General features: G+C 42.9%; 1 protein-coding gene across 1 annotated transcript in view; it reads right to left on the bottom strand.

Moving 5' to 3' along the window:
• The window catches only part of LOC138967344 (NACHT and WD repeat domain-containing protein 2-like), a gene marked incomplete in the record, with an annotated part of 65,724 nt that overhangs the window by 12,077 nt on the left and 40,490 nt on the right, over positions 1 to 13,157 (bottom strand). The window contains 5 exon segments of the mRNA XM_070339868.1: positions 2,440 to 2,613; positions 3,436 to 3,732; positions 4,379 to 4,562; positions 4,851 to 5,024; positions 6,946 to 7,166. Of these exon segments, the coding sequence (XP_070195969.1) occupies positions 2,440 to 2,613; positions 3,436 to 3,732; positions 4,379 to 4,562; positions 4,851 to 5,024; positions 6,946 to 7,166 (1,050 nt within the window).

Genomic DNA, 13,157 nt, shown 5'->3' on the forward strand with positions numbered 1-13,157 from the left:
GATCCATGACTCTTTTTCTTCTTCGTTCATGGACTGAAACTCCCACGTTCACTCGTGTCTTTACACGAGTGGGTTTTTACGTGTATGACCCTTTTCCCCGCCATTCAGGGAGCCATACGCCGCTTTCGCGGGAAGCATGCTGGATATTTTCGTGTTTCTATAAACCACCGATCTCTGACATGGATTACAGGATCTGTTCTGTGCGCACTTGGTTTTGTGCCTGCGTGTACACACGAAGGGGGATAAGGCACTAGCAGGTCTGCACATAAGTTGACCTGGGAGATCGGACAAATCTCCACCCTTAACCCACCAGGAGAGGCCGGGATTTGAACCCACGACCTTCCACAAAGGAGGCCAATGTCTTATCCACTCGGCCAATGCGCCCGTCTTCTATGACTGTTCAAATTAGGGGAGTGTCAAGTAAGAGGGTAGGAACTTTGCAGGTTTGTGTTGGTCAGTAGAGGGAGCTATACGTTATTCTCCTGGCTTTGTATTTGTTTAGTCATCACGCCGTTTGAGGTGCTGGCGGGCCAGGACGAACCGGATGAGGGACTCGTTCCTCCCGATGGCTGTACGACTCTACAACCAGTCCCTGTGAATGTGACAGTATGCTAGATAGACTTGAGTGCTGTGAAATTTGACTGTGAGGACTATGGGTGATGTGAACTGTGATGTGAGGACTATGGGTGATGTGAACTGTGACTGCGGAAGGACAATGAGTGCTGTGAACTGTGACTTGGAGGACTATGGGTGATGTGTAGTAGGTGTGAGCGATGGTAGAGTAGAGGACGTGTGATTGGCGGGGGGGGGGGGGGGGGGGGGGGGTAAGAGTGAAATGTTGACGTCTGTTTACTTTGTATGATGTAATGTAATGTATGATGATGTACTATGTGTTGATTGCGTATGTATGGGGGTTATGATGTAATGTATATGTATGATGATGTATTCTGTGTCGATTGTGAATGTATGGTGGGGTGGGGGGGTATGATGTAATTTAATGTACGATGATATATTTGGTGTTTGATAGTGTATGATTGTTTGTTAGTTGTAGATTATAGTACGATGTTTGATGTTGTAATGTTTGTGCGTGTGTTATAATGCAATATGTTATGATGTAATGTGTGATGATGTATTCGGTGTTTGATAGTGGATGTATGCTTGTTAGTTGTAGATCTAGTACGATGTTTGAGGCTGTAATGTTTGTGCGGGTGTCATATGTAGCCGTACGAGGGTTCCAGTGTGTGAGTTGTGCATGGCCGGGCGCTAGAGTGCTGCATGAATGAGTAAGTGCATGTGGAGTTGTATGGCTGGGTGAATTGTGGGTTGCGTACGTCCGAGGGGCACATGTAGCCTGTGTGTCTGAAGTAGTGGGTATGTGTGCGTAAGGGTGTGCTGATATTGAACTTCAGTTGTTGCTTTGTAAATGTCTATGTATCAGTGTATTATGTCTTGCCACACACATGCCAAATGTCCTTGTATTGATGAGGACAATAACATTTCTTGTATCTTCTTGTATCTTATATCTTGTATCTAGTTGTTTTTTGTTACATTTAGTCAAGTTTTGACGAAATGTTTTAATATAGAGGGGGAGTCGAGACGAGGGTCGTGGTGTATGTATGTGTGTGTGTGTGTGTGTGTGTGTGTGTGTGTGTGTGTCTGTGCGTGTGTGTGTGTAGAGCGATTCAGAGTAAACTACTGGACCGATCTTTATGAAATTTGACATGAGAGTTCCTGGGTATGATATCCCCAGACATTTTTTCATTTTTTCGATAAATGTCTTTTATGACGTCATATCCGGCTTTTCGTAGAAGTTGAGGCGGCACTGTCACACCTTCATTTTTCAATCAAATTGATTGAAATTTTGACCAAACAATTTTCGACGAAGGCCGGACTTCGGTATTGCATTTCAGCATGTAGGCTTAAAAATTAATTAATGACTTTGGTCATTAAAAATCTGAAAGTTGTAATTAAAATTATTTTTTTATAAAACGATCCAAAATTACTTTTATTTTATTCTTCATCATGTTCTGATTCCAAAAACATATAAATATGTTATATTCGGATTAAAAACAAGCTCTGAAAATTAAAAAATATAACAATTATGATTAAAATTAAATTTCCGAAATCGTTTTAAAAACAATTTCATCTTATTCCTTGTCGGTTCTTGATTCCAAAAACATATAGATATGATATGTTTGGATTAAAAACACGCTCAGAAAGTTCAAACGAAGAGAGGTACAGTAAAGCGTGCTATGCAGCACAGCGTAACCGCAACCGCGCTAAACAGGCTCGTCACTTTCACTGCCTTTTGCACTAGCGGCGGACTACGGTCATTGTGAGAAAATGCAGTGCGTTCAGTTTCATTCTGTGAGTTCCACAGCTTGACTAAATGTAGTAATTTCGCCTTACGCGACTTGTTTGTTTTGAAATGCCACTGACCTGCTCGCTAGGGTTGAGGGCAAAGTCGGCCAGGATGTGCTGCAGGGACAGCGCCTTCATCTTATTGTACAGCCACTCGTAGTTGAAGAGCACCAAGGTGTTCAGCTCTACCTGCCGGCCAGACAGGACCAGGTGACGGGGAACCTGGTCGTACATCCTCTTGTTGAACTTTACCTGTCAAACAGACAAAAGATACGCAAGATGATGAGAGATGAAAATCGTAGTTGAACAACACCGAGGTGTTCATCTTTACACGGTGGCCTGACAGGTTTAGGTGGCGGGGTACCTGGTCGTACATCCTTTTGTTGAACTTTACTTTAATATATACTGACCCGTCTTGCTATCTATTCAACAGGTAAAGTATCATCTTGTTGTACAGCCACTCGTACTTTAACAATACCAACGTGTTCAGCTTTACCTGGCCAGGTACCTAGTCGAACATTCTCTTGTTGAATTTCACCTGCAAAATGCGAGAGAGATACAGATTCATTTTTGTCTGATGCCTTATGGATCCACTTGGCGGGATACCTGGAGGTACATCCTCTTGTAGAATTTCACCTGCAGAACAAAAATAAAGAGTAGTTGTACCGCAAAAGGGTGCTGAGCTCTACCTGCCGTCCTGACAGATCAAGGTGGCATGCGACATCCGCTCGTTCAACTTCCCCTGTAACACAAACAAACACAGAGGATGAAAGTCACTCGCTCATTTCAGTGCTTGTTATTCTCTCAGTTGCCAGCAGGAGATTGGGTTTGCCTCCACAGGTAATTCAAGTGTGGTGGACACTTGGGCTGAGATGCACGAGAAAGTTACCAACCACTGGTAGCAAGCCGTGGTGTTGGTTGACATTGAGATTTGTTGTGATTTCAACGAATCAGGCCCCGCGGTTTGTTCTCACCCGTTTGGGTGGCGCCAACTTTCGCTTCGTTCACCTCAGACCAGGATACAAAACCACCAGCCACAAAGCCAGAACAAATCCGATCCACCGCTTTCCTCACCTGCTTATCACCGTCATAACCAGGGAAAGTCAGCGGTTGCGCGGGCACCAGCCTGTCAGCCTGGGCACCACAGGGAGGGAACTCGGTCATTCCTTCAGACAGCTGAATAGGTAAGGGCCGGTTTGACCACGTGCCCAGAAAGTAGTCCGCCAGCAAAGAGTGCACGGCGATGACGTCATCCTGGTGGCTCAGGTAACGCTGTGTGACGGCCTGAACGAAACTCTCGTGCTCCCACACTGCGACAGTGACGCAGTCCGTCTCGCGCGCGAAGAGGAAGGCTTCCACGTCTCTGCGAACCTGTCAACACACAGAGATAAACGTAGCGTTGAAGCTGTACAGAAAGAACACACACTATGGGACTTACCAAGAAGCATTCTTTCAAGAATGGCGTCCTGTGTGACAGAGAAACGGTTGCCAAATCATGAGACCAACGGATAGCAGACGTGCCCTGCATGAAGGTGTTTGCAGTGGAAGGTGTCGATTACATTGTGTTTGTCTGTTTTACAAACTTTCATTAAAATGGAATCGGCAATGCAGTCACCATCCCTCCGCATTGTCAACTTTGAACACGCGCGCAGGAACGTACAAACACACACACACAACACAACGCGTTTAGCTCAAATGTACCAGAGACTGTTTAAATTTACATTACTGCTGTACACAAACTGACCCAATCTTGAATGATACAAAACAAAGCTGTCAGAGGTACCGATATCGACAGGAAAAGACATACAGTGTGGAACCCCCTTTTTAAGACCCCCCAGTTTAAAACGTCCTCCCTTTTACGACCTTGTTTTTCAGATTTCCTGTTCTCTGTAGGTTTACCACTATTTTAAGACTCCCTCCTTTCAAGTTTAAGAGCCGATTTTCTCAGAGTTTTGTAAGTCTTACTAAGGGGGTTCCCCTGAACAATTAAGACCTGGTTCCAAGGTATTATTTTTACCTTGAGCCAGACGGCGAAAGGAATACGGCGGAGTGGCGGGTGGTAGTCCCTGTACACGTGGTTCAGCACGTGATCATCCATGGACAGCAGGTCCTCCATCTCAAGGTCACTCACGCCCGTCACCGAGGCAACCATGTAGGCCATGGCACGTGACACCACAGGCCGCCCGTGATTGGCCTCAAGGCTGTGGGATATAATAAAGTAACATTATACCAGACTGTATTGTAAAAATAAATGAAAAGCACTGCCCAAGCGCACTGTGTTGTGAGTAACTTTTCAAAATAATGTTTGACAAGATCTAGTCATGTCCCTGATTCTTCTGTCCCCTTCTTTGCCATTGTGAACGCAATCATCGTCCCTGAATGCGCACACACACACAAACACACACACACACACACACACACACACACACACACACACACACACACACACACACACACACACACACACACACACACACACACACACATACCTGTCAAAGAGTTTCTGGATGGCCTCAGCACAGTTCTTGGGCAGCTTCAGCTGTGAGGTGTCGGAGAACGAGCGTAGTGCTCGGGCCTCTGTGGACAGCAGCTTCACGTACAGGGGTAGCGAGTAGGTCAGGAACCGATCTGAGAACGTCTTCACCTGCTCGTCACTAATCTTCCTGCACATCATGAGAAGGGTGGAATAGAAGGATTCGAAATTAAAAAAGAAACAGAGAGAATTATGGAAGCTGGTTCGGTTGCTAAACGCACACGTAGAAAATAAACGAACAGGCATAAGCACATACACAGTCATCAATGTTCGTGAGCAAGCATACAATCCCACGCACGTACAGAGACACAGACAGACAGACACATACACGCACCCACGCACGCGCACAAGCACGCACACACATCCACACACACACGCACGCACGCACACACACACACGCACACAAACACACACACACACACACCTAACACACTATGACACACACACACACCTAACACACTAACACACACACACACACATATCCCTAACACACTAACACACACACACACCTAACACAATAACACACACAAACACACACACCTGACACACTAACACACACACACACACACCTAACACACACACACACCTAACACATACACACACATATCCCTAACACACTAACACACACACACACCTAACACAATAACACACACACACACACACACACCTAACACACACACACACCTAACACACACACAATCATACACACACACACACATAACACACACGCACCTAACACACTAACACACACATAACACACACACAAACACACACATACACACACACCTAACACACACACACACACACCTAACACACACACACACCTAACACAGACACACGCATACACACACACACACCTAACACATATACACACACACACCTAACACACACACACACACCTAACACACACACACACACATAAACGCCCTCCCACTGGTGCCATCAACCCCGTCCGAGTGTTCCGCTTCTCACACACTTCCCAACCACTTTCCCCCATGCACATGTTCTGCGCGAACTTAGAATCCGGTTTCATTCTAGAATGGACCGGGTCCAGGTTGGAATTCTAACCCTGCGCAAGTACAGGGGTGCCATTCTAGAATGAAACCCTTGTTGCTGGTCCATTCTAGAATCGGCCGTGCGCAAGGTTGGAATTTGGGTTCAAGTTGGAATGGTCATTTCAGTTAGACTATCACACAACCAAAGCCACAAATGTGGATTTTCTGTTTGTTTTTGTTTTTTGTGTGTTTGGTTGGGTGTTTTTTTCGGGTTTTTTACACTTTACTCAAAGACATCGTGAATTGGGATTGTGATGTTCTGAAAGTGATTACGATTTTGAGAGACACTCAGCACTGATCGCTACGAACGGAAATTTCCGGACTGACAGTGTTTTGCCGATCTCGCTTGTAACTTTTAATCTTATTCATATACATGAAGTTGGTCTTCTGAATTGTGAAGATATAATGTCAACTTTTTTTTAAACCTGTGACAACAGCTCTATAACTCACTCTGTCCTTCTGTTGGTCTGTCTGTCGGTTAGTCGGTCTGACCGTCTGTCTGTCTGTCTGTCAAAAAAATTGTCAAAAAACCGGACATTTCCGAGAGGGAGACAGCGCTGACATTGCAAGCGGCCGCAACCGGCTCTCATCACAAAAACAACTGCCCTGGAAACAATACCGCCCTGGTAGTCTCCCTTGCTATGGTCTGCCTTTGTTTATTGCGTACTCAGGAGTGTCAACTTTCTTGACATGACATGACATCGCAAGATCGCCAAAGGATTTTTTCAGGGGTAGACAAATCAGCCCCATTTTATCAAAGGGAAGGTGCAGGTGGAGATAATTCAAGGGAAGACAACTCTGTCTTACCTACAAACATTACGGCCCCCTTTATTCAAGGGTTTCATTCTAGAATGGCACCCCTGTACTTGCGCAGGGTTAGAATTCCAACCTGGACCCGGTCCATTCTAGAATGAAACCGGATTCTAAGTTCGCGCAGAACACACACAACCAAACACTTTAACAACATCCCAGCTATATCAAACCCACTCCACCAACCTGTTATCCTTAGCCAAGAAGTGATCGAGAAGGTTCATAGAGTCCGGCAGACTGAGGGGCTGGAGCTCCACGAAGTTGCTGCGGCAGTCCTTGAGCAGGTCATTCCTCAGCCTGTCCAGCAGGCCGTGTGTGTCCGGCAGAGTGGTCAACACGATCTTGATGTGGCTGGGCAGCTGTATGGGCAGCCACGACATCAGGTGCGCGTTGTAGTCCGGCAGTACCTGTGAGAAAGATGCAAGTGTTTTTATCTCCCCAAAAAGTTGAAGATGTATGTAAAATGTGTGACAGCGTGAACTCTGTCATGGATTACAGGATCTTTTCCGTGCGCATTTCGTCTTTTGCTTGCGTGAACACACGAAGGTAGATAAGGTACTAGCAGGTCTTCACAGAAGTTAACCTTAACCCACCAGTTGACCTGAGAGATCAGAAAAATCCCCACCCTTAACCCAACAGGCGCGGTCGAGATTCGAATCCACGACGTTTCGCTTGGGAGGCCGGGGTCTTATCAGCTAGTAATTTGCGCCCGTCAAGGGACACCTAAATTGCAGAGAGTTTTTTGAGTCACTTGAGAAAAAGTGACTCTATGTAATCGGTCAGTGTTAGTCTGTCCGGCCGGCCGTCCGGCCGGCCGTCCGTAGACACCACCTTAACGTTGGACTTTTCTCGGAAACTATCAAAGCGATCGGGCTCATATTTTGTTTAGTCGTGACCTCCAATGACCTCTACACTTTAACGATGGTTTCGTTGACCTTTGACCTTTTTCAAGGTCACAGGTCAGCGTCAAAGGAAAAATTAGACATTTTATATCTTTGACAAAGTTCATCGGATGTGATTGAAACTTTGTAGGATTATTCTTTACAACAAAGTATTTACATCTGTAGCCTTTTACGAACGTTATCAGAAAAACAAGGGAGATAACTAGCCTTTTCTGTTCGGCAACACACAACTTAACGTTGGGCTTTTCTCGGAAACTATAAAAGTGACCGGGCTCAAATTTTATGTGAACGTGACTCCCAGTGACCTCTACACTTTGACGTCTGCTTTGGTGACCTTTGACCTTTTTCAAGGTCACAGGTATGTCTTGAAGGAAAAAAATTGAAATATCATATCTCTGAAACTATTCATCGGATTTGATTCAAACTTTATAGGATTATTCTTTACATCAAATTATTTACATCTGTAGCTTTTTACAAACGTTATCGGAAACACAGGGGAGATAACTAGCCTTTCCTGTTCGTCAACACACAACTTAACGTTGGGCTTTTCTCGTAAACTATAAAAGTGACACAGCTCTAAGAGTAACAAATGTTAGTGTGTCTACTGTTAATATGATTGCTTCGAAAAAAAATTAATGATGCTAGTTTATGTGAATTAAGTTATTGATGGGGTTTGTTTATGTGAGATTAAAGGCAGAGTAAGCCTCCCGTAAACCATCACAGATACGGTCAGGCTTTTACACACAGTACAAACACCCTTTCATTTAAACACTCACCAATTGAGAACATCCTAGGTGCCCTCCGTAAAGAGCGAACAATTTTCAAAGAATTTATTTTTGCGTGGTTTATCTTACCCCTGAGCCATCGTGAACCCGTGTGATCCAGTTTTCCTTTTTCACAATGCAGTCGTCAGTTAGTCATGAATGCGACTCGATGTGAGCTTATCTACAATAGCACGTTTTTTATGCACGAAACAACGGCTGTGGTTCACAAGAACTCTAGCGATGGCTTTTGACTGTTGAGAGGAACGGCGATTTGCACTGATAAACCGTCTGCTACGACCCTTGCGTGACCCTGCTTCCGGGCTTTTCTTTTTTTTTAAACTTTCACAACTTCGAATTGTTCTGATCTTGTCTTGATGAAAAACGAATTCTTTTATGATTAAAGAATGTTTGTGTAACAAGCTGTCAATTTATTATTTAGATTTTAAAAGTTAGGTCTAGCGCAAAAACGAGGCGCCGTTGTTGTTAACGAACAAGTCTACGAAAATAAATTCTTTGAAAATGTCTCACGCTCGACAGAAAGCAGCCAGGATGTTCCCGTCCGGTGAGCGTTCAAATGGAAGTATGCTTGTACTGTATTTAGACGCTCGGGGAGCTCTGTGATGGTTTACGGGAGGCTTACTGTGCCTTTAATGAGAGTATTTTTAATGCCAAGGTAAATATTTTGTTGCTCGATCCATGCAATCTCATTCTTCAGGTATGCATTGTGTTGTGAATAGCAATTTCTTCCTGTCCATCTGATGCCTCATATAATATTCAGAACTGCGAAAGTGACTCGATCGAGCGTTTGCTCTTCTTGTTGTGATAGGGTCTGACTGCTGTTGTCTCATGGTATGCCATTGCGAACCTTTTGGAGTTCACATGGCACATTTTTTTATTAGGCCAAAAAAAAAAAAGGTCTGTTTACGGTAACCCGACCGACCCTAGTTTTTTCGCGCGACCCTAGACTTTTTTTGGCATTTGGGGGAAAAAAAAAATCTTGTTTTTTTTTTGGCAAAATAACGTAAAAATGTTTTTTGGGAGAAAAAAAAAATAAAATCCCGACCTACCGACCCTATTTTTTTGGCCTATGTTACCGTAAACAGACCTATTTTTTTTTGGCCTCAGGGCCATTTGCTAGGACCGAACTCACTCCTGTTTGACTGGCTTTGTCTCAAAAGGGTGATTCGAGTGTTTTGTGCATTTGGTTATATATGTTTGTCAGGTGGGCGTTGTTGTCTGGCAGCACTGACAGAAGAGGTTTTCGTGTTTGTTGGAAGTCTGTATTTGCAGTAGCTGTAAATACTTTGATTACTGTTGGCTGTGGCTCAGCCATGAGACACAGAACACGGAAAGTCTATTTGACACAGATTTAGATCTCTCTCTCTCTCTCTCTCTCTTTTCTCTCTCTCTTTTCTCTCTCTCTCTCTCTTTTCTCTCTCTCTCTCTTTTTATATTTAGTCAAGTTTTGACTAAATATTTTAACATCGAGGGGGAATCGAAACGAGGGTCGTGGTGTATGTGCGTGTGTGCGTGTGTGTGTGTGTGTGTATGTGTGTAGAGCGATTCAGACTAAACTACTGGACCGATCTTTATGAAATTTGACATGAGAGTTCCTGGGTATGAAATCCCCGAACGTTTTTTTCATTTAGGGCGGGGATATAGCTCAGTTGGTAGCGCGCTGGATTTGTATTCAGTTGGCCGCTGTCAGCGCGAGTTCGATCCCAGGTTCGGCGGAAATTTATTTCACAGAGTCAACTTTGTGTGCAGACTCTCTTCGGTGTCCGAACCACCCCCCGTGTATACTACATTGGGTGTGCACGTTAAAGATCCCACGATTGACAAAAGGGTCTTTCTTGGCAAAATTGCTTAGGCACAGTTAATAATTGTCTACCATACCCGTGTGACTTGGAATAAGGCCGTGAAAGGTAAATATGCGCCGACATGGCTGCAATCTACTGGCCGTATAAAATTTCATCTCACACGGCATCACTGCAGAGCGCCTAGAACTGTACCCACGGAATATGCGCAATATAAGCCTCATTGATTGATTGATTGATTTTTTTGATAAATGTCTTTGATGACGTCATATCCGGCTTTTCGTGAAAGTTGAGGCGGCACTGTCACGCCCTCATTTTTCAACCAAATTGGTTGAAATTTTGGTCAAGTAATCTTCGACGAAGCCCGGGGTTTGGTATTGCATTTCAGCTTAGTGGCTTAAAAATTAATTAATGACTTTGGTCATTAAAAATCTGAAAATTGTAAAAAAAAATAAAAATTAATAAAACGTTTATCTTATTCTCCATCATTTGCTGATTCCAAAAACATATAAATATGTTATATTCGGATTAAAAACAAGCTCTGAAAATTAAATATATAAAAATTATTATCAAATGTTTTTTTCGAAATCAATTTAAAAACACTTTCATCTTATTCCTTGTCGGTTCCTGATTCCAAAAATATATAGATATGATATGTTTGGATTAAAAACACGCTCAGAAAGTTAAAACGAAGAGAGGTACAGAAAAGCGTGCTATCCTTCTCAGCGCAACGAATATCCCGCTCTTCTTGTCAATTCCACGGGCACTGCCTTTGCCACGGGCGGTGGAGTGACGATGCTACGAGTATACGGTCTTGCTGCGTTGCGTTGCGTTCACTTTCATTCTGTGAGTTCGACAGCTACTTGACTAAATATTGTATTTTCGCCTCACGCGACTTGTTTTTCTCTCTCTCTCTCTTTTTACATTTAGTCAAGTTTTGACTAAATGTTTTAACGTAGAGGGGGGAATCGAGACGAGGGTCGTGGTGTATATGTCTGTGTGTCTGTGTGTCTGTGTGTGTGTGTGTGTGTAGAGCGATTCAGACTAAACTACTGGACCGATCTTTATGAAATTTGACATGAGAGTTCCTGGGTATGAAATCCCCGAACGTTTTTTTCATTTTTTTGATAAATGTCTTTGATGACGTCATATCCGGCTTTTCGTGAAAGTTGAGGCGGCACTGTCACGCCCTCATTTTTCAACCAAATTGGTTCAAATTTTGGTCAAGTAATCTTCGACGAAGCCCGGGGTTCGGTATTGCATTTCAGCTTGGTGGCTTAAAAATTAATTAATGACTTTGGTCATTAAAAATCGGAAAATTGTAAAAAAAAAATAAAAATTTATAAAACGATCCAAATTTACGTTTATCTTATTCTCCATCATTTGCTGATTCCAAAAATATATAAATATGTTATATTCGGATTAAAAACAAGCTCTGAAAATTAAATATATAAAAATTATTATCAAAATTAAATTGTCCAAATCAATTTAAAAATACTTTCATCTTATTCCTTGTCGGTTCCTCATTCCAAAAACATATAGATATGATATGTTTGGATTAAAAACACGCTCAGAAAGTTAAAACAAAGAGAGGTACAGAAAAGCGTGCTATCCTTCTTAGCGCAACTACTACCCCGCTCTTCTTGTCAATTTCACTGCCTTTGCCATGAGCGGTGGCCTGACGATGCTACGAGTAAAATGGCATTGCGTTCAGTTTCATTCTGTGAGTTCGACAGCTACTTGACTAAATATTGTATTTTCGCCTTACGCGACTTGTTACATTTAGTCAAGTTTTGACTAAATGTTTTAAAGCCATATGTACTCGATGACTATACACGCTAATTGCTTTACCAACAGCTGGAGACAGACTAAATTAAGTTCTCTGCAAAATATTGTGGTCTAGGACCCCTTAAATGTTGAGATATTTGAATTTTCATTTTGATCTGGATCGTCCTATTTATAGATTTGGCAACACATGTAACGTTGATGCAAGGGAGAGAACACCGCGGCTTTGTTGACATCCTCACTTTTTCAGAGGCTAGAACAAGCTGTAATGCATGTATTATGGTCCGCGCATGGTGACGTATCGTCATTATATGGTCTTATGGTGCGTTTGACATCGATTGTGGGCAAACTACACTTTATAAACACGGGAGTGCGTTAGTATGCCTTTAACGTAGAGGGGGGAATCGAGACGAGGGTCGTGGTGTATATGTCTGTGTGTCTGTGTGTCTGTGTGTGTGTGTGTAGAGCGATTCAGACTAAACTACTGGACCGATCTTTATGAAATTTGACATGAGAGTTTCTGGGTATGAAATCCCCAGAAATATTTTTCATTTTTTCGATAAATGTCTTTTATGACGTCATATCCGGCTTTTCGTGAAAGTTGAGGCGGCACTGTCACGCTCTCATTTTTCAACCAAATTGGTTGAAATTTTGGTCAAGTAATCTTCGACGAAGCCCGGACTTCGGTATTGCATTTCAGCTTGGTGGCTTAAAAAGTAATTTATGACTTTGGTCATTAAAAATCTGAAAATTGTAAAAAAAAAATTTTTTTAACAAGAAGGGCAAAGCCCATACGACTCACATGCTTTACACATTTTTCCTACCAAAATACATGTGACCTTGACCCAAGGTCAAGGTCATCCAAGGTCATGCAACACAAAGCTGTTAATTCAAGACATAGGAAGTACAATGGTGCTTATTGGCTCTTTCTACCATGAGATATGGTCACTTTTAGTGGTTCACTACCTTATTTTGGTCACATTTCATAAGGGTCAAAGTGACCTTGACCTTGATCATATGTGACCAAATGTGTCTCATGATGAAAGCATAACATGTGCCCCACATAATTTTTAAGTTTGAAACAGTTATCTTCCATAGTTCAGGGTCAAGGTCACTTCAAAATATGTATA

This window comes from Littorina saxatilis, linkage group LG5 (genome assembly GCF_037325665.1).
Source record: "Littorina saxatilis isolate snail1 linkage group LG5, US_GU_Lsax_2.0, whole genome shotgun sequence".
Lineage (NCBI taxonomy): Eukaryota > Metazoa > Mollusca > Gastropoda > Littorinimorpha > Littorinidae > Littorina > Littorina saxatilis.